This window comes from Oncorhynchus gorbuscha, linkage group LG14 (genome assembly GCF_021184085.1).
Source record: "Oncorhynchus gorbuscha isolate QuinsamMale2020 ecotype Even-year linkage group LG14, OgorEven_v1.0, whole genome shotgun sequence".
In the NCBI taxonomy this organism is placed as follows: domain Eukaryota; kingdom Metazoa; phylum Chordata; class Actinopteri; order Salmoniformes; family Salmonidae; genus Oncorhynchus; species Oncorhynchus gorbuscha.
Genome location: NC_060186.1, coordinates 52,839,830 through 52,861,352, shown reverse-complemented (window position 1 = coordinate 52,861,352; position 21,523 = coordinate 52,839,830). Strand labels below are relative to the sequence as shown.

At 43.0% G+C, this 21,523-nt stretch overlaps 1 protein-coding gene across 2 annotated transcripts; it reads left to right on the top strand.

Moving 5' to 3' along the window:
- Positions 1 to 8,071: 8,071 nt before the first annotated feature.
- On the top strand, positions 8,072 to 18,982 carry LOC123995094 (scavenger receptor class A member 3-like). 2 transcript variants are annotated; one of them, XM_046298406.1, is made up of 8 exons: positions 8,072 to 8,319; positions 8,443 to 8,544; positions 13,361 to 13,396; positions 13,642 to 13,686; positions 14,212 to 14,331; positions 15,942 to 16,022; positions 16,457 to 17,500; positions 17,664 to 18,982. In XM_046298406.1, the coding sequence occupies exons 2-8, from the start codon at positions 8,538 to 8,540 to the stop codon at positions 18,098 to 18,100; spliced, it is 1,770 nt and encodes a 589-aa protein (XP_046154362.1). In that variant the 5' UTR covers positions 8,072 to 8,319; positions 8,443 to 8,537; the 3' UTR covers positions 18,101 to 18,982. The 2 variants fall into 2 exon arrangements, with proteins under 2 accessions (XP_046154362.1, XP_046154363.1); XM_046298407.1 differs by lacking the exons at positions 8,072 to 8,319; positions 8,443 to 8,544 and adding an exon at positions 8,784 to 9,028.
- The last annotated feature ends 2,541 nt before the right edge of the window (positions 18,983 to 21,523 follow it).

The window sequence follows — 21,523 nt, the reverse complement described above, 5'->3', positions numbered from 1 at the left end:
CTCCTGAGGTGGAATAGGCGTTGTTGTGCCCTCTTCATGACTTACATGGTGTGTTTGGACAATGATAGTTTGTTGGTGATGTGGACACCAAGGAACTTGAAGCTCTCAACCTGGTGCACTACAGCCCCGTTGATGAGAATGGGGGCGTGCTTTGCCCTCCTTTTCCTGTAGTTCACGATCATCTCCTTTGTCTTGATCACATTGGGGGAGAGGTTGTTATCCTGGCACCACACTGCCAGGTCTCTGACCTCCTCCCTATAGGCTGTCTCATTGTTGTCGGTGATCACGCCTACCACTGTTGTGTCGTCGGCAAACTTAATGATGGTGTTGGAGTCATGCTTGGCCGTGCAGTCATGGTTGAACAAGGAGTACAGGAGGGGACTGAGCATGCACCCCTGAGGGGCCCGTGTGTTGAGAATCAGCGTGGCAGATGTCTTGTTACCTACCCTTACCACCTGGGGTGGCCTGTCAGGAAGTCCAGGATCCAGCTGCCCTGTCTGTCACACCAGCCTTCGCCTTCGCTCCCCCTCCTGTCCAGCCCAGGCATTCGGCATCGCCGGCGTTCTAGCTGCTGCCGAACCTACTGCTGGCAAAACCCTTCACTCATCAACCCTGGACATGTATCGTCATCATTACACACACCTGGTTCCAATCCCCACTCTATCACTGTATATATACTCCCTCTGCCATTTGTCTTTGTCGGTCATTGAAAATGTTACTTCTTTTCCTGAGAGGAATTTCCCTTACTATTTCCTGAGTACTTTAGATTTTGCACTTTGGGTTTGCCCTGTGCCTTTTTGTTCCTGAAGATATATTTTGAGCACAACAGAGTTTGTGTTTCGTCCCACTTTGATTTATGGTGCTTAAATAAACTCAGTAGATCTAAACCTGCGACTGCCTCCTGCCTACTCCTATCTACACCAGTGACCCTGTCCAGATCTTCCATGTACTTCCTCTGTCATCCATATCTTGGTGACTGTTGATGTGACTAGTGCCCATATAGTTCACAGAGAAGCATCTGCCCTTTCTTCAGTGTGCTAACATTATAGCATCTTGATATTATTGTTGGGAGCAATTGATATCATAGTTGGCATTGCATGATCAACACAGCCATATGGAGGGTAATTAGACAGCCTGGTCTCAGAGCAAACACATTATATTTTTACAAAAATTGCACCAACATAAATTCTCCCCATAATTGTCCTCTGTTCTTATAACACAACAAGAAACCTGGTCTCAGAAAAACACGTATATTACTATACTTCCTCCAAGACGGCGCATAGTTAGCTAAAATGCGTAGTGGTTGGACTGGTAGTTGTTTTTTTGGACTGGTACTGTACTGTATGTATATATATATATATATATATATATATGTAATAATATATATATATACAGTACCAGTCAATTCTTTGGACAAACCTATTCATTCAAGTGTGTTTCTTTATTTTTACACATTGTAGAATAATAGTGAAAACATCAAAACTATGAAATAACACATGGAATCATGTGGTAACCAAAAAAGTGTTAAACAAATCAAAATATATTTGAGATTCTTCAAAGTAGCCACCCTTTGCCTCAATGACAGCTTTGCACATTCTTGGCATACTTTCAACAAGCTTCACCTGGAATGTTTTTCCAACAGTCTTGAAGGGGTTCCCACAAATGCTGAGCATTTATTGGCTGCTTTTCCTTCAGTCTGTGGTCCAACTCATCCCAAACCATTTCAGTTGGGTTGAGGTCGGGTGATTGTGGAGGCCAGGTCATCTGATGCAGCACTCCATCACTCTCCTTCTTGGTCAAATAGCACTTACACAGCCTGGAGGTGTGTTGGGACATTGTCCTGTTGAAATTTGAGCTGATTTCTGGTCTGGTAACAATGAACTTATCCTCTGCAGCAAACCAGAGGGCAAGTTTCATCATAGGAGTTTTTTATGACTGCTGCAGAATGCTGTGGTAGCCATGCTTAAAGTAATGATGTAATGTCATTTTCTCTTTGCTTAAATAATATGGACTTGGTCTTTTACCAAATAGTGCACCAGGAAAATACCCCCACAACATGATTGGCTCAAAGGATTAAGTAGGAAAGAAATTCCACACTGGGAACCATGAATGCGGAGACTATCCTTTCACTACCTCATGAAGCTGGTTGAGATAATGCTAAGAGTGTGCAAAGCTGTCAAAGGCAAGGGTGTGATTATTATTATTTTTTTTGGTTACACTTTTTTGGTTACTAAATGATAGTCCCAATAAGCACAAACCAGATGGGATGGCGTATCGCTGCAGAATGCTGTGGTAGCCATGCTGGTTAAGTGTGACTTGAATTCTAAATAAATAACTGACAGTGTCACCAGGAAAACACCCCCACAACATCACACTGGGAACCATGAATGCGGAGACTATCCTTTCACCTAGTCTGCGTCTTACAAAGACACGGCGGCTGGAACCAAAAATCTGTAATTTGGACTGATCAGACCAAAGGACAGATTTCCACCGGTCTAATGTCCATTGCTCGTATTTCTTCACCCAAACAAGTCTCTTATTATTATTAGTGCCCTTTAGTAGTGGTTTCTTTGCAGCAATTCAACCATGAAGGCCTGATTCACGCAGTCTCCTCTGAACAGTTGATGTTGAGATGTGTCTGTTACTTGAACTCTATGAAGCATTTATTTGAGCTGCAATTTCTGAGGCTGGTAACTCTAATGAACTTATCCTCTGTAGCAGAGGTAACTCTGGGTCTTCCTTTCCTGTGGCGGTCCTCATGAGGGCAAGTTTCATCATAGCGCTTGAGTTTTTTGCGACTGCACGTGAAGAAACTGTAAATGTTTTTTAAATGTTTCGTATTGACTGACCTTCATGTCTTAAAGTAATGATGTAATGTCATTTCTCTTTGCTTATTTGAGCTGTTCTTGCCATAATATGGACTTGGTCTTTTACCAAATAGTGCTATCTTCTGTATAGCATACCTCGTCACAACACAACTGATTGGCTCAAAAGGATTAAGTAGGAAAGAAATTCCACAAATGAACTTTTAACAAGACACACCTGTTAATTTAAATGCATTCCAGGTGACTACCTCATGAAGCTGGTTGAGATAATGCTAAGAGTGTGCAAAGCTGTCATCAAGGCAAGGGTGTGATTATTATTATTTTTTTTGGTTACACTTTTTTGGTTACTAAATAATTCCATAAGTGTTATTTTTTTGTTTTGATGTATTCACTATCATACATAATGTAGTATTGATCTCCTTCTGATCCTATCTGTCGGCTCCCGAACCGTTCCGAGGATTTTTGTCTGTGTTGGACAGACCCGGAACCTCCTTCCTGCCAAACCTTAATGCCGGTCGTGTCCAAACTTTGTTTTGTCGTTTCGAGTTTGATTTCTTATTCTATCATACAGTAAATCGTAGAAATGGTAGAAATGAAGAAAAAACCATGAATGAGTGGGTGTGTCCAAACTTTGACTAGTACTGTGCATACAGACATACATACATATATAGAAAATACATATACAGTCTATTCAGAAAGTATTCATAGCCCTTTACTTTTTACACATTTTGTTACTTTACAGCCTTATTCTACTTCTTCGGGATCAGTGTCCCTTCCATGGGACGGTTGAGCTAATGTTGGCTAATACGATTAGCATGAGGTTGTAAACAACAAGAAACAATTTCCCAGGACGTAGACATATCTGATATTGGCAGAAAGCTTACATTCTTGTTATTCTAACTGCACTGTCTGATTTACAGTAACTATTACAGTGAAAGAATACCATGCTATTGTTTGAGGAGAGTGCACAATTTTGAACATGAAAAGTTATTAATTAACAAATTAACAAATTAGGCACATTTGGGTAGTGTTGATACAACATTTTGAACAGAAATGCAATGGTTAGCCTCCCGGGTGGCGCAGTGGTTAAGGGTGCTGTACTGAAACGCCAGCTGTGCCATCAGAGACTCTGGGTTTGCGCCCAGGCTCTGTCGCGACTGGGAGGTCCGTGGGGCGACTCACAATTGGCCTAGCGTCGCCCGGGTTAGGGAGGGGTTGTCTGGTAGGGATGTCCTTGTCTCATCGCGCACCAGCGACTCCCGTGGCGGGCTGGGTGTAGTGCGCGCTAACCAAGGTTTTTTATTATCTTTTACCAGATCTATTGTGTTATATTCTCCTACATTCATTTCCCATTTCCATATACTTCAAAGTGTTTCCTTTCAAATGATACCAAGAATATGTATATCCTTGCTTCGGAGCCTGAGCTACAGGCAGTTATATTTGGGTATGTCATTTTAGGTGAAAATTGAATAAAAGGGATGGATCCTTGAGGAAAAAGAACAATTTAACTCATCAATCTACACACAATACCCCCATAATGACTACGCAAAAACAGGATTTTAGATATTTTTGCAGATTCAGACCCTTTGCGATGAGACTCGAATATTGAGCTCAGGTGCACCCTGTTTTCATTGATCATCCTTGAGATGTTTCTACAACTTGATTGGTTTCAACTTGTGGTAAATTCAATTGATTAGACATGATTTGGAAAGGCACACAGCTGTTTATATAAGGTCCCACAGTTGACAGTGCATATCAGAACAAAAACCAAGCCATGAGGTTAAAGGAATTGTCCGTAGAGCTCCGAGACAGGATTGTGTCGAGGCACAGATCTGGGGAAGGGTACCAAAAAATGTCTGCAGCATTGAAGGTCCCCAGGAACACAGTGGCCTTCATCATTCTTAAATGGAAGAAGTTTAGAACCACTAAAACTTTTCCTAGAGCTGGTCACCCGGCCAAACTGAGCAATCGGGGCAGAAGGGTCTTGGTCAGGGAGTTGACCAAGAACCCAATGGTCACTCTGACAGAGCTCCAGAGTTCCTCTATGGAGATGAGTGAACCTCCCAGAAGGACAACCATCTATGCAGCACTCCACCAATCAGACCTTTATTCTAAATTGGCCAGACGGAAGCCACTCCCACTTAATTAAAGGACTCACAGACCATGAGAAACAAGATTCGCTGGTCTGAATAAACCAAGATTAAACTCTTTGGCCTGAATGCCAAGAGTCACGTCTTGCACCACCCATGCAGTGAATCATGGTGGTGGCAGCATCATGCTGTGGGGATGTTTTTCAGCGACAGGGACATGAAGACTAGTCATGCACTGTACATGTGTGTGTGTATAATGCAGGGCTGACAGAAAAGTTCCTTTATCCCCCCTTCCACTTGCCTCTTCCATTTTTGCAGTAATGCTGCAATTAGTTGGTTGTAATTTTGGGAGAGCTGATACTTTTGTTAGCTGCATGTGTGACATAATTCCCAGTCCTATTTATGATATAATTTACAAACATACCGTTTTACATTTTTTTATGTTGTAAAATAACACATTTTTTTAATCAATTAGTGTAATTGAGTTTAACCGCAATATTTTTTGTATTATTTGTTCTGTCTTTTCTGGTGGATTAAACTGAAATTGCAACCAACTTTCTATGGCTTGTTTTAAAAATAGCGATATTTTGGAGATTATTTAATTTGAAAATAAACACTAGTGAGATGTTGTAATCTGAATAAAGGGGAAAAGGCCATTCTTAAACATGGGGGGGTGTCACGTTCGTCGTATAGAGGAGACCAATGCGCAGTGTGATATGAATACATTCTTCCTTTAATAAAGAAAGAACACTAAAACAAAAGTGCCGCTATATAGACCGAGTGCTGACATGCAACTACACATAGACAATAACACACAAAACCAAAATGGAAAATGGCAACCTAAATAGGATCCCCAATCAGAGACAACAATAAACTGCTGCCTCTGATTGGGAACCAATTCAGGCCACCATAGACCTATATTACCTAGATATACGAAACCCTATAGATATACAAAAACCCTAGACAGGACAAAAACACACATACCCACCCTTGTCACACCCTGACCAAAATAATACATAAAACATAGATAACTAAGGTCATGGCGGGACAATTATATTAAATGGACTGGATCTTTACATTTTCCTCTTGGATCCTGTTTCAATAATAATGAAACCAAATCAAATCAAATCAAATGTATTTATATAGCCCTTCGTACATCAGCTGATATCTCAAAGTGCTGTACAGAAACCCAACCTAAAACCCCAAACAGCAAGCAATGCAGGTGTAGAAGCACAGTGGCTAGGAAAAACTCCCTAGAAAGGCCAAAACCTAGGAAGAAACCTAGAGAGGAACCAGGCTATGTGGGGTGGCCAGTCCTCTTCTGGCTGTGACGGGTGGAGATTATAACAGAACATGGCCAAGATGTTCAAATGTTCATAAATTACCAGCATGGTCGAATAATAATAAGGCAGAACAGTCGAAACTGGAGCAGCAGCAAGGCCAGGTGGACTGGGGACAGCAAGGAGTCATCATGTCAGGTAGTCCTGGGGCATGGTCCTAGGGCTCAGGTCCTCCGAGAGAGAGAAAGAAAGAGAGAAGGAGAGAATTAGAGAACGCACACTTAGATTCACACAGGACACCGAATAGGACAGGAGAAGTACTCCAGATATAACAAACTGATCCTAGCCCCCAGACACATAAACGACTGCAGCATAAATACTGGAGGCTGAGACAGGAGGGTTCAGGAGACACCGTGGCCCCCGTCCGAGGACACCCCCGGACAGGGCCAAACAGGAAGGATATAACCCCACCCACTTTGCCAAAGCACAGCCCCCACACCACTAAAGGGATATCTTCAACCACCAACTTACCATCCTGAGACAAGGCTGAGTATAGCCCACAAAGATCTCCGCCATGGCACAACCCAAGGGGGGGCCCCAACCCAGACAGGATGACCACATCAGTGAATCAACCCACTCAGGTGACGCAGACCTTCTTGTTGAGTATCTGATCATCTACCATTTTTATAGGAGTGGTTAAAACATGCTAATAACTGTCCTCTGAGTATATCAAAAAAGGTTTGGTATACCTCCACTGGTATGTCATTCAGCACTGGAGTTTTAGGTTAAAATGCTTTAATTGCATCAATAAGTTCCTCCTCTGTAATTTGGCCTTCACATGAGTCTTTCTGTACAACTGTTAATTTTTCTTTTTAATTAGGAAACTACATGTGGGCATAATCCGCGACACTCTAGCAACCCAAAGGTTGTGTGTTCAAGTCAGGTTGGGGACAACTATAGCATTTTAGCTAACCCTTCCCCTAACCCATATTCTACACATAACCCAATTCACCTAACCTGCTACGTAAATTCGCCTAACCTTTGTCATTTGAGTTCTCCTAACCTTTTACTTAAATTATCCTAACCTTTTTTGTTAGTTCCCCTAAGCGCCAACATAAATTATCCTCGTAATTCTCCTTTGTTGTTATGGTGCAACAAGCAACCTGGTCTCAGAGAAAGATGTATAATACCATACGTCCTCCAAGATGTATAGACGTATGATACTATGCGTCCTATAATTCATATGATATTGTACGACCAATATTCCATTCATAATGTAACCTAACATAACGTAGTATATACTAAAATTGTCACAGATTTATGAACAGAATAATCCGAATTGCCCTGAGATCATGTTGCAAATTGATTGTGATAAATTGTGTTATAAGTTAATTAAGCTGATGTTTGTCTTTTAAAGTGGTCTATAACCATCTAACTACATGTTTTCTGAAATGACTTGAGGTATGCCTATTGAATTAGCCCTGATATGTCAGACATGGAGGAAAGTATTTCCTTTTGAACAGTGGAGGAAGGTCATAGATAGTAAAGGTGTCCATTTGATCCATGTTCAAACATTTGTTAGCAATTAGCCCGAGCCGCAGACCGGACATTCTACAACATATGCACCCTCCGTCCCTCCCTCTTCTTTCCATCTCTTAGTCCCCTTCCTCTCTCTCTCTCCCTCTCTCCCTCTCTCGCGCTCTCTCTCTCTCTCTCTCTCTCTCTCTCTCTCTCTCTCTCTCTCTCTCTCTCTCTCTCTCTCTCTCTCTCTCTCTCTCTCTCTCTATCTCTCGCTCTCTCTCTCTCTCCCTGCTCCCTCTCTCCCTCTCTCTCCCTCTCGCCCAGTCATGTTTCCCCAAGCTGCACATGGTTATTGTCCAAGGTATAAGTTTCCTCTGGCTCTGAGGGAGAGGAGCAGCAGCCTTTCGCCGACTGACTGTAGCATGTAGCCAGGAGTTTGTTCTTCACACACTAATAGACCTAGACTGTTTTATGTATGTGAGCTGCAGTTCAAGTGAGAAGTTGCTGGTGAGCGAGAGAGAGCCCATGGGCTACCTGAAGAATTCCTACTGTAGTTGTTGGGAGAAAAGTCTGGCTGGATATATAGCAGTCGTAAATTAATAAGTAAGTCCTGTCTCCTGCTCAGTGCCCTGGACACCCTGAACCATTTACAAGAGGGACCTGTTGCCTATGGATGAGTGTATACATTGTAAATTAGACACTGTTTGTCTGTCACTTCCGCTGTAGGAGATTGTACTGCAGAGAAGAGGGCTGGGACAGTCAGAGGCTTTTGTCCGGACAAGTTCTTCACATCGTCACCAGAGCTGCCTTGAAGAATCACCATGAAAGGTTAGACGACTGTTGATGACTCTTTGTTGATGCTGTATTCAAATTCAGACTACTGCTCACTGTGGAGGAATATAATATATTATGTAGGAGACGTGAAAGTGCACCGGTGGCACACAAATGTGCAGACAGCTCGCTTTTAAGACCAGTACCTCACAGCATCCAGAGAAAACATGGTTTGTTGATCTTGGATGTGGGACATCCACCCCTTTTGCTTTGAAAGCTCCGTATTTCAAAAGCTTGCTGTTTCCAGAAGCCACACATTGGCTTTTGGGCTTCCTTTAAGGATCTTATATGAGCCCTTTTGAAAGGATAACATTTAAAGACCAACTTTTGTCAATGTTGCATGATATAAGACTCTTCAGAGACTCTGAAGAGGCTTTCGAAATCTGAGGAGTCCTCTCGGAGGAGGAATTGAGTAGCGACATGTGGCTTTAGCTTTGGAAAGTGTTATAGAGTGTTGTGGTATTTACAGGGGAACACACAGGTAGGTGGTCTCCTCATCTCTTGTTTGGAGCGTGCTCCATTGAAGCCGGGCTACTAAACATATAGACTAACACATTCCTAATGTGAAACAGGAAAGAGGCACCTCGGTAGGGGAAGCAGCAGGTGTGTGGTTGGCACATAGAGTACAGTAGAGAGAACTATGACTGGAGACACAGACTGCCTTACAAAAAACTTGAATAAAAGTGTTCAACACAGCTCTCTTCTTTGGAAAGACAAATGCATTCCTTCGGCAGGCATTCAATCAAAAATCATTGGCACGTGACAGTTATCAGATGAAATTGAAAGGTTTTAATTATACCAACTGCTAGGATTGCAAGAGAGAAGGTTGTGAAATTACAGAACAAGACCCTTGCTACTATTGCTAGTACCGCCTGGCTATTTCTACCACGAGATGTCCAAAGTGTTTTCCTGGAGAAAACGAGGGCATGTATCATTTGATTTCAAGTCTGGACTCTCTCACCACCATGAAGGGCTGCTTGAGATCCTTCGGAGCAAGACCATTTGAATCAACACATTCCAGGCATTTCATTGCTTTGAAAGCAACTACACGTCCCCTTTGAAGTGCATCTAAAACAGTTGGTTGTCAACAGGGGCTTGGGGAGACACTAGTCTTTATCAGTTGCAGTTGGGGCTCTTTGGTGTTGGTGAATTCTTGTGTCTCTGTTTTCAAATTGGAGATTCAGGTATCCATGTTAAAAGCTTTAAGTCAACACCAATCAAGTGGACATTTCAAACAGTACAGTATAGTTGGTTGTCAGACTTGGTATTTGTTTGTTTGGAGAATGGATTGCCAGTTGCTTCTGTTATAAGACAAGAAAACATAACACTCTTGACCCAAAGCTTATACTATAGTTTAATAGTCAAACATAACTGGATTTTCCCTGCTCCACATTTGAATGCGTGTGAAATTCAAACAGTGGTTTACATATTCCTCAGCTTTTCTAGGTTGATCGGGAGAGATTGAGTGTAAACATTTGAAAATCCACTGCGAAGTGTAAATCAAGAAGGAACACAATAGGGTAACCACAAGCATTGACAAATCATGAGGTTTGTGGACGTTAAGGGAGTTGACTGGTGTCATGTTCCTGCTCAGTGTGGCCCAAAGTTCACAATAACAATGAGGGTGGGAGGACTTCGACTTCATGTTGCCAATGAGAGACCACTAACATTCTCTTTGGTCCCTGTGTGTTGTACACGGATATTGGCAATTATTTGATACTTGAAACAAATGCATTGTGAATAGAAACACTGGGTTGTTGATGTAGGTGTTAGGTGAGAGTAGTCTCCCAGGGTAGTCTCCTAGAGCAGTCTCCTAGAGTTGTCTCCTACATTAGTCTCCTAAGGGAAGGCTTCATGTCCAGGGCATTACACAGCAGTGCCATCATTAGAAATGGGTCCGCTTACTAGGTGTCTGTCCTATTGTGAAAACAGAACAGAACCTTTTTATTTACTGACTCCAGTTTCTCTCCCTAGGGTGTCATCATTTGGCCACTATTGGCAGTCAACATTGTCCTTGCCCTGTCTGCAGTTCTGTATGGACATTTCTTCCAGCTCATTGATGGCCTTTTCCTATGTAATAGGTTACATGATTAAATAATTTGACTCTTTAGCCTAATGTGTGATAGCTAGATTATTAGCCAACTTGTCAAACTTACCCTCATACCTACGTAGGTATTCATATGGATGTGGTTACAAATAATCAACTATGTTTAGAGTGGCACCAAAGATGACTATGTAACGCAGTTGCTACCTCTAATGTCCTTGCTGGGATGTTTTAACAGAGCTCAAGGTGTGTTTTCATATGTGGCTGTGTACTGTAAGACATCTGGACCAAGAGACAAATGAACCGTATTGCTTTCGGAGAGTCAAAGCTCTTCTTTCATGCCCTAGAACTGAAACGTTGTCATTGTTTTTCATCTTTATTCTTTATCAGTACCACCACTGTATCAATCTCTTCCCACCACTTACACGCTTGTCAACTGTTGAAATGCAATCGTATCCGTAGCTTTAGCCGAGTCATGGCGGAAGTATTTGGATGAATATTTAAACCCAACAAAGATTATTTTCATGACTTTCAAGTAATGAAATGTTGTAACACATTATGACAGTTCAAGGACTATAGCATTAGACCTGAGAGGTATTTTGGGCAAGTTCTATAGTGGCCAGAGGGATACAGGGTCACTGCCTTATACACTGTTAAAACAGAGAACATATAATCAAATTCACATTCCAAGTGATCTATTACAAAAACTAATGATAGGTAGGGGTTATTCTGTTTTTCCAGTGCATTAACATTTATGTTTTTACCAGGCACATTAGACTCTTTAGCAATGCAAGAATGACACACCCTCTAATCAAGTAAATCTGCTGGACATACAGTACCTGCTGGATATACCATACAGACATGTCGCCTTTCTGCTGGAATATACGTTATTGGATTACAAAGTTATCTAAATATTTAAAGGGTTTTGGAGTGGACATTCCATTCATGAAGTGTTTGATGAAATATAAATGTTAGTTTTGTCCATTAGAATTTGCAGAGGTTTTTTTCAGCCGTTTCCTCCAAATGCACCTGTGCTCATATTTGCAATGGAACACTGGCTCTACTACAAACACCCACCACATTTAAATATCTTACATTCTAAAGACCACTGACCAATAGAGCCCTCACCTGAGTGCCTGATTCTATCTTAAAAACATGTCTGATGATTATGCTGGTGAAGTGCCCCTGATTGATGTGAGGTGCTGATAAAGTTCCTGATTGGCGTAAGAGGCATGTTTTATACAGGCAAGGCAGGGCAGACCACTTCTTTCCTCCGTTGGCAGGAGAGCAGTGGAGGGCAGGCCCGGGGTTTAGCTTACAGCCACCGGTATGGCTGACTGGATAATGTAAAGTCTAAGAGCTGCAGTGGGCAGCTGGGCCCATTCCAGCCCCCTTCCTCTCTCTCTCTCTCTCTCTCTAACTCTATTCCACTGGTCCGAACATTTCAGCATTTCAGTCAGAGCCTTGGCCTTCAGCAGTCTGACTTCAGCTGCTCCAACAGGCTGACTTCACATAAACACCCTCACCTCAGAGTTCTGTATTCCTCTCCACGTGCACAAAAGCACAGCACAGCCCAGCAGAGGTGAGAACACCAGGGCTGCCTGAATGTAATATAAAGGGGGAAAGACGGCGAAGGAAAAGACAACAGAGACTCAACTGAGTGACGCTCTTTACTTTTGTGGATGTTGTACCTTAGTAAGAGAGTTGTTGACATAACTCAGAGGAGACTCTGAAGGATTACCTCGCAAGAAATACTGACGTCTGTAGCCTAAAATTGCATATGCCATTAATCAATTGAAAGATCTCTATTGCATCACAACGGTACAGTAAAGTAAGCTTTTCAATGTCTACGCCTGTTGCATTCAGCATATTGGGGAAAATATAGTTGATTTGGTTTGATTAAATCACATATATTTTAGGTTATAGCTCAATTAGGTAAGCATTGCTAGTTAATTTAGTGGCTAGAGCGTTGGGCCAGTAAACAAAAGGTTGCCCGATCGAATCCCCGAGCTGTAAAAATCTGTCGGTCTGCCCCTGAGCAAGGCAGTTAACCCACTGTTCCCCGGGCGCCAAAGACATGGATGTCGATTGAAGGCAGCCCACGTACCTCTGTTTCAGAGGGGTTGGTTTAAATGCGGAAGACACATTTCAGTTGAATGCATTCAGTTGTACAACTGACTAGGTATCACCCTTTCCCTTTCATTTGTGCCCAGCAATAAGCCATTTAAACCCAAGTTGAATCCAAATTCAGGTCTTGGCTTAAAGCTGCTTCTCTTCAGCATCAGTGTACCATGTCCCCCTGGCCCCTCTACCACATTGAGCTGGAACCAGGGGGGGTGACACCACCAGCCAGCCCAGCTAGCATCACACACAATCAGACTTACTATAGTGTTTCATATTAGGCAGCAATGGGGCCCTTTATCTGACAGCGCATACATTTTCATTCCAGCCCACCATACTTAGAGAAGTGAATGATATATTGGTCAGAGACACAGATTAACCACTAGGACAACAATCCCGTTTCCAATTTGCGGAATTGTGTTTCTATAAGTTGTGAGCCAAGTATGACTTCACATTCGTATTGAGAGCTCCAAGTTGAATGGTTTGTGTCTTGGAGGGTAAAAGTGGCCGAGGGGGCTTATTGCATTTCACTTCGTACTTTGTGATTTATGACCACTTTAATCAAATGTGTGAGTTGTTCCTTCAAGTTTCATACTATTGACCTTCATCTGGGAACACGCATTTCAAGTCTCTCCGTCTGTTTTTCAGAAATCCATTGCGGATACGAGAACCAGCTCTTTAAAGGTGAGGACAAACATGCGTGTTGGTTTTCTAAATTATCCTCTGGTTCTTGGACAGAATGGTGTGACACATCTGCTTGTTGCTGTCCTGGCTTTGGCAAATCTACTAGGCCTACTATTGCATGCTTGCATGGTGGGAGTAGTCAGATTTAAGTCAAAAGTCTGAGAATGCTGACATGAGCTGAACTTCTGTGTGCTATCAGATGTTTCCATAACAGTGACACGTGTCTTTTCTTTGCTGCCTTTCAGAGGAGGATCTTACTGGGGAGGAGGAAGAGATGACTTCCTTTAGAGGTGAGGAACATGGTTTCTTTCTTGCTGTCCTCTTTTGTTTATTTTGCTTGTTATGTGGATAGACAAGCCGGGTTCTATGAAGTGTCCTTTGTTTTGATATTGTTTTGATATGTCGGTCATGAATCTCTCAGGCGAAGAACCCAACAATACAATAACCCTTTGAAAAATAGCATCAGAATATCCACCAAGGGCGTATTGTGTCCACATTGGGCTACGGTGTGTGTACAGTGTTTGTGTGTGTGAGGGCCTGCGTGTGTCTGCATACATCTGCCATCACTCTTTTGTTTGTGTGCCTGAGTTGTACATCTGTTTCAGATATCCCTCCTTAATCCTTCTCTTTCCCCCGTCTGACCACCATGCTCACTCCAAACAGCCTCTGCTGACCAAAGCCAGCCACTAGTCTGGTAGTTAGTCATGCAAAGTCCACACAGTGTCAGGGTTAAGACATGCATTTCCCCTCCTCTCTGTTCTCTAACCACCTGATGTTATGGTAGAGAGACGAAAGCCCCATGCTTCTGATTGCAGGAAGAACCAGAGGTGGCTGTGTCAAATGCCAGCAGACACGTTCTCTGCAGCTGGCCGTTAAAGTGCTGTACAGTTTCTTTGCCTTCCTCATCATAGCAGTGGCAGTGCTGGCATCACTTGGTGAGTAGATTATGATATTATACCAAATCTGGCAGCAGGCATCAGGTAGCCTAGCGGTTAGAGTGTTGAGCCAGTAACTGAAAAGTCAATCCCCAAACCAACGAGGTGGAAAATCTGTCAATGTGCTCTTGAGCAAGGCACTTAAACATAATGTCTCCAGCGTTGCTGTTGATAATGGCTGACCCTGGCTGTGACCCCTCTCTCTGTTGGTGTCTCTGGGATTTTGAGCTGTTAGGCCCAGTTTTACACCACTTTGGTTGGGTTTGATGAGATATAATAACTAAGCAAATAAAGCCGTATTAAATCCAGATTATTGTATGAGTAGATTGAAGTCTGGGACTTGGTGTTTCTGCAGGTATTATGTGTGCACAGACCTCAAGCTTCTCATCAGCAGGCATTCCTCCCCAATCAGAACCTGTTCTCTTTTGTCATGCTTGACTTAACAATGTGCTCCACACTGTACAATAACAGATGAGAGGGAGATCTGCTTCAAGCCTACAGGGTTTCTGTTGTAAAAAAATAAGGGCCCTTTAATTTCCAACAAGGATTGAGTGAACATACGACTTCAAACCGATTTGCCAGGTCTTACCTGACTGACAACTTTTTCAGTGCTTACAGATGTTACTTGCATTTCGGCAAAAATATTATTGCGACTCAAAAAGATAAATCTCATTTTCACAGCAGCTCAGAGCTCCCTGAGGGCCATTGAGTAATTCCAAGATACAGAGGGTTGGGATTCCAACACTGCAGTGGCACTGCATTTTATTGGCAGGGTCTGCTTGAGTTTATGTCAACGCAGAGCACAGCAATAATGAGGCGAAATAAGAACAAAGCACTGTAAACCTTATGTCGTGAAATGTCTGAAATGTTGTTTGGCTTAAACTCCCCAAACATCGAGCGAGAACTTAAACAGGAACTCATAAATATAGAAATGTCCAGATCATGCAGCACATCTGTTTTACATTGTTGAAAGTCCCCAATAATTAGTGTCATATAACAGGCATTCTGGTGGGGGAAAAACATGACATTAGAACCTAACCAACCTCTGTGTAGCTAGCGGACATGATTAGAACAATATCAGAAGTTCAAGTCCACCGGTACACCATGATAATGTAAATGAATGTTTGAGAGGCTGTGTAGAATCCACATCCCTGAGACCAAAATGCAGCATAACTGGTGGTATGTATAAATGACATCATTAGTGAGTGCAAACATACTATGGTGAACCAGTTATTAATCCCCAAAGTCAAGGATTAGGAAATGATATGCAAGTATAAGTCCTTAAAAGTGTGCTTTAAGCACTGTTGTTCTTCTTCTGGGGAAAATAATCAACTGGGAAGTAACCAGCTGAATAAACCAATACCATTATTTGTTCAGGACTTTGTAATAGAAAGAAACTGTCTTGTTGTTATCGTACAAGAAGGTTCAAGGCGGCATCTTAATTCCATTCACTGATGTGTATTGTCAAAGAAGTGTTGTAGTCACTGTGTAACTTCACTTGCGTCCTAGTTTCTCAACACATGTATTATGTTTGTTTCAATGTCTATAGAGGAACCTCCATTCCCGTTATTCTGAAAGTCTAATTTACATAATTATCTTTGTCTCATCAGTATTTAGGAAGGTCGACAGCTTATCAGAAAAGGAATCCTTTTATCATAAGAAGATTACCAAGGTCCAGGAAAGTATACAAGGTGAGAGAGTATGATTAATCACGTGACAAAATGTGCAGAGCCTCCCAATGTGGCTGCTGACAGAGAAGTCAAGAAGTAAACGATGACTAGTAGAGCATACTGAACATTTCTGCAGATTTCCCAAATGTATTTTGTCGAAAGAGGACCCCTCTGTTTAAAATAGGTCACCCATTGAGTGTAACTGTATGGGTGACTTAGTATGAAGTCCAGGCCAGTGAGGATCCGCTCTTCAAGCTTTATGGCCTGCCTCTTCTGGGGTGTCAACTCCCTGAAGAGACATCATTTGCAGAGGCTACGACAGCTGCCTCCCTTGGCTCATTTATGGAAGCACCGCATCCGTCAGTCGTCGACTAGAATTTACAAATGGGAACTCTGATCATGATTAAATGATACATAAACAGATCACCATAAAGTTGTTGTCTATTCCTTCCCAGATCTTAGCACTGCCAGCAACTGCTCGGACTGCTTCAATGTGGCCCACTTCAGCGAGGAGATCAGCAGGCTGAAGGGGGAGTTTGAGGACCTCCAGAAGATGATCCTGGGTCAGGAGCAGGTCCTGGACCAGGCCTCCCAGACCCAGCAGACCCTGAAGTCAGCCAGCAGCAGGATGACCCGAGACATGCAGAACTACTCCCTGTCCATCAGGCTCATCAACCAGTCCCTGGAGCGTTACGTACACCAGGTGGCTGGATGGAAGGCGGTCATCACCGAGACGGACGAGAGCATGAAGACTCTGTCTCAGGATCAGTATGACCTCAAGGCCACGGTGAATCAGGTCAACACCACGGTGGCCCTCAGCTCCTTGTGGATGGACACCCTGCAGAGGAAGACCGATGAGGAGACGCTGGTCCTGCAGAAGTTGACCGCTGACTGGCAGAACTACAGCCGGGTGTTGAGCGGTCTGAAGTCTAACTCTAGCACCACCACTCAGATGGTGAGGAGCATCCAGAGCGGAATCTCGGCCACGCACCAGAGGATCAGCATGAGCTCGGAGATAGTGCACGACCTTACCCTGCAGGTGATGAACCTGCAGATGCAGCTGGACAACGTCACCTCCTTCATGGACGAGCACGAGGAGAACATGCACGACCTCCACTACCACTCCAAGTACTATGAGAACCGGACGGGCGAGAGGTTCATCACCATGGATGCCCGCATGAACTCCATCGAGATGGAGATTGACACCATCTCGTCCAGCATCAATGCCACAGTGAGCCACGTGCAGAGCATGTACAAGTACATCAACATTGAGAGCACTTCGTGCCAGACCCGGCTTAGTGGCCACACGGAGGACCTGCACAACCTGAACACAACGGTGCTACTGCTGATGCACCTGGCTGACACCCTGAGGCAGCAGTACATGCTGCTGAGCGTCCGTCTAGACGTGGACGTCAGGAACCTGTCCATGGTCATGGAGGAGATGAAGCTAGTGGACGCTCACCACACCCATGTTATCCAGAACTTCACCATTCTGAAAGGTACAGCAGAGCTGTTCTTGATGTTTTCGCCAAAGGCACTTTTGTTTACGAGATCTTCATTTAGCTGTGTTGCTGTTGGCTGGTTTCATTAGTGCTCACCTGACTCTTCTCTTCTCCAAATGCACTTCTATTATTGTTTAAACTTGCTAATATCACCTCACAGGTGCACCTGGCCCGCCAGGTCCAAAAGGCAACAGAGGGGAAGGAGGGGCCAAAGGTCCAGTTGGCCTGACAGGAAACAAAGGAGACAAAGGCCTAGCAGGGAACCGTGGCCCTCTGGGAGAGAAGGGCTTCATCGGGCCGGAGGGAGCTCAGGGGGAGCCAGGACCAATAGGAGCCAGAGGCGGAGTGGGAATCAAAGGGGCGAATGGTTCTGTGGGCCAGCCTGGCCCCCGTGGAGAAAGAGGAGAGAAGGGAGATATAGGTACTGTTGGTAAGGATGGACTGCCAGGCCCCAAAGGGCCAATGGGAATACAGGGCCAAACAGGGCTCCCAGGGGTGCACGGGCTACCCGGTCCAAGAGGAAAGCCTGGGCCTGTTGGTCCACACGGAACCCCTGGCCCACCAGGCCTACCAGCTTACCCAGCCACAGTGTCTTGAGGGGCCCATAAGGTCTGATCACTACAAGGGCAGGATTATATGTACTGTAGTGATGTACTGGCAGCCTGACAAAGGGGTGGAGTGTAATTGAAGAGGTTGGAATGGATGGATGGAGCATGGGAAAGCTAATTCTCAAGCTTTCCGCTTCATGTTAGTCCATTGTTTTCATTGGACACTCAATGGACAACCCATGCTCTTGAGCATATACTTTACAGTACACATAGCCCTAAATGCATGTTCAGGTATGAAGGGATGTAGAGGAGACTGCAAAATTGGAGATAACATAAAGACTGCAAAAGTACGAGTTGTAAGTTTTGCATTGTAAGTTTTGCATTGTAAGTTTTGCATTGTAAGTTTTCAGTATCACATACAGCTGAATGTATGTTTGAAGGAACCACAAAACCCTCATGGGGGCTTCATAAAGATCTAGGTTTACATTGCCATGCAGTTTCATGAAGGTACACTTAAATAAGGATTATTTTGTACACACATTTTTGGAACATTGACACGTGAAATTCTGTTTGATGGCACTTTACTGGTTTTATAAAGTGTAGAAACTACAGTCTGTTTTTATGTGTTTGCTTTTGCATCTTTTATGTTTCGGAGCAGGTTCTCCTGAATACTGACTGAAGTTGAGATGATTCAACAGGTCATAGTCATAATGGTAAGGGATGAAGGAAATTGCTGAAGAACCAAAGGAATCTGCTTGGGTACACAACTTTGGAAGTATTGGGTTTTAGTCAGCAATTGAACATTTCCTGAAATACTTCAAATGTATGGTTTTGGAATAAATATCTTTTTACGAGACATATTTTGGGTTTTATACCAATATTTTGCTATGTTACATTGAGTGTTTCCAGATTTTAAAGTGTATATAATATACATCATGTTTGTTGTGTGTTCTTGTTTCCATTGTGACTATTCATATGAATCTCTGCACATAATCAGAGTTGTGTGATGGGATGTGTATTTTAACAGCAAATAGAACATGTTTAAAAAAAAGGTGAAACGATGAGAGACAGACGCTACGTACTGGGCACACACTAGTTGAATCAACGTTGTATAGACGTTGAATTGACGTCTGTGCCCAGTGGGTATTTTTGTAAACCTGTGTCATTCTTATAAACATTTGACTGGCTTGAATAGATGTTCAATAAATGCTACCACTCTACTTCACCAAAGTGTATCGGCATACCACATTCACAAGTTCTGCTCTTCTTCACATATGCAAACCTATTTTGAACTCCCATTTGTGTCTGGTAGAATGCTCGGATGTAGCTGCCGGGAGAGCCAATCAGAGTTCTACTCAGTCCAAAACCCTGAACGGATGAAGGAGTGGTTTTGCTGATTAATTAAGAACATGCAGTTTTCTCCCTCCAATAAAGTATCTTAGGATTTAGTGACTCAAACAGTCTTTCATTTCCTGTGTTACTCAATTGTTTTTTAATACAACGCATGCCTTAGATGTTTAAGCTATATTCCACATAGAATATTAGCTGTGGATATTATGGCTTCAAATTACGTGCTGATATCATGCAGTCTCGTGAGATCTGAGGGACACGAACTCGAACAAAAACTTCCCCTAAAATCCACTCAAATCCCATATTTTTTTGGTCATATGGATTTGCAATGTGTGGGGGGATTCGACCACTTTATATTTTCACCGAAGCAATATTACAGAGTAAAACAGATGGTCAAATTAAATGGCTTTAAGACTGAAGATACACTATCAAATATTTCTTCAAAAGAAGGAAAAGACTGCAGTGATGAAATTTGAGAAGGTGTGTCTGATTTCAGTGGCTGGCTGTGTAAAGATACTCAGTTAAAATGGCCTGAGCTTCTCCTTCACATGTGTTGTGCAAGCCGACGCAAGACATCTGACCTCCAGCAGCTTTTCAAAAAACCATTACCACATGTGCAACCATAAATCACTCACAGCTAGTGTGTAGGGAGATATTTTGGCTTGATGCATCATTACAAATGGCACATTTAGGCAGAAACAGTGTTATCGACAGTCAATGTGGAGCCAGTATTATCGTTGTTGTTTTGCAAAAACGTTTTCCATTGTTATTGCAGCAATAACTAACTGCTACTGTAAATTAAACACATTGCGCGTTGAGCAAACATACACCCGAAACATTTAATGACACTCGTTTATTAGATGGTTACTCTGAGTGTACTGTATACTCAATGACATACAATGTAGGTCCATTTTAATGTGAAGCACAGTAAATGATGAAGTCTGCGGAGAATACCTGCTCCATATTATATCTATTGTATTGGCGCCAGGCACATTGTTTGGGTCACAGATGCTGTCTGTTGCTGACGCACTCATATTTCACAGCAAAGACACATCTATACCACTGAACACCAGATGCACTCTGTTCCTCAAGAATACACCCTCATGAATACCCCAAAGTATACGAGGGAAGATTAGTGGCCGGGGGTCAACATGTCTTTTGAGCCCAATATCCCTGGTTTCAGTTTCCCTTGTACTGTAAGATTTGCACAAAACTGCTATTATGCTCCATTGAATGTACATAACTCTAAGCCCGCAGATTCAAATGATGGGGAAAAAAATTGATTCTACACCTTTGTGCTCAAGTCACCTCAATTATCATCATCTATTGCCTTATTTTTCACCAAAATACACGACTGCATTCGCTAATGAGTAATGACTGAGTGAAACTTGTTTGGTTGTCTGGGTCTCGTTATGTGGCCGCTGTTGGCTGGAAAAACGGGCGTGGGGATTGTTTGGCCTCTCTATGAGCTCATGGCTGTTGCCCTCCTTTACCTTCAGTGTGTGCTACCTGCATGGTGAAAAACAGGCCCCTGGTCTGGGTGTCTACAGCTGGCAGACAGGCCTGTAGCCTGCAGCAGGTCCACGCCACCACCGCCATCACCACCAACACACCATGTCATGCTGCTGGCCTGGCTGACAACTAGACTGGACTCCCCCTCCAAACCCAGACATACAGACACATGACGCTCCATGGATATGACCACCAGCCATGTAAAACACTCTGAGCCCACATGGAGGCAAAAGTAAAAGTCCACTATGAACAGTTTGTGAGAAAAAGGACTAGAATGAGTGATGGAAGATTACATAAAGTGTTTGTCTATAAATGTAAGCGTGGAGCTCCTGTGATGCACCACAGACATGTATTGATCTGAGCTGTCAGCTGCCTGACTAAAAAAGAGCTGGATTTTAACCCTCATACTACCAACATATTTTACATACATGGATTGATTACCAACTAGGGTCATTCTGACCCCAATAATAAACTATTGGAAAAGAGCCATAGCAAAATATCAACTTAATTCTTATCAAAACATGCTTTGCAAGACATGTAGATAATGTTATCAGAATTTTGGTTTTACCAGAACACTGTTATTTTAGCTAAATTTCATCACTGCATTATT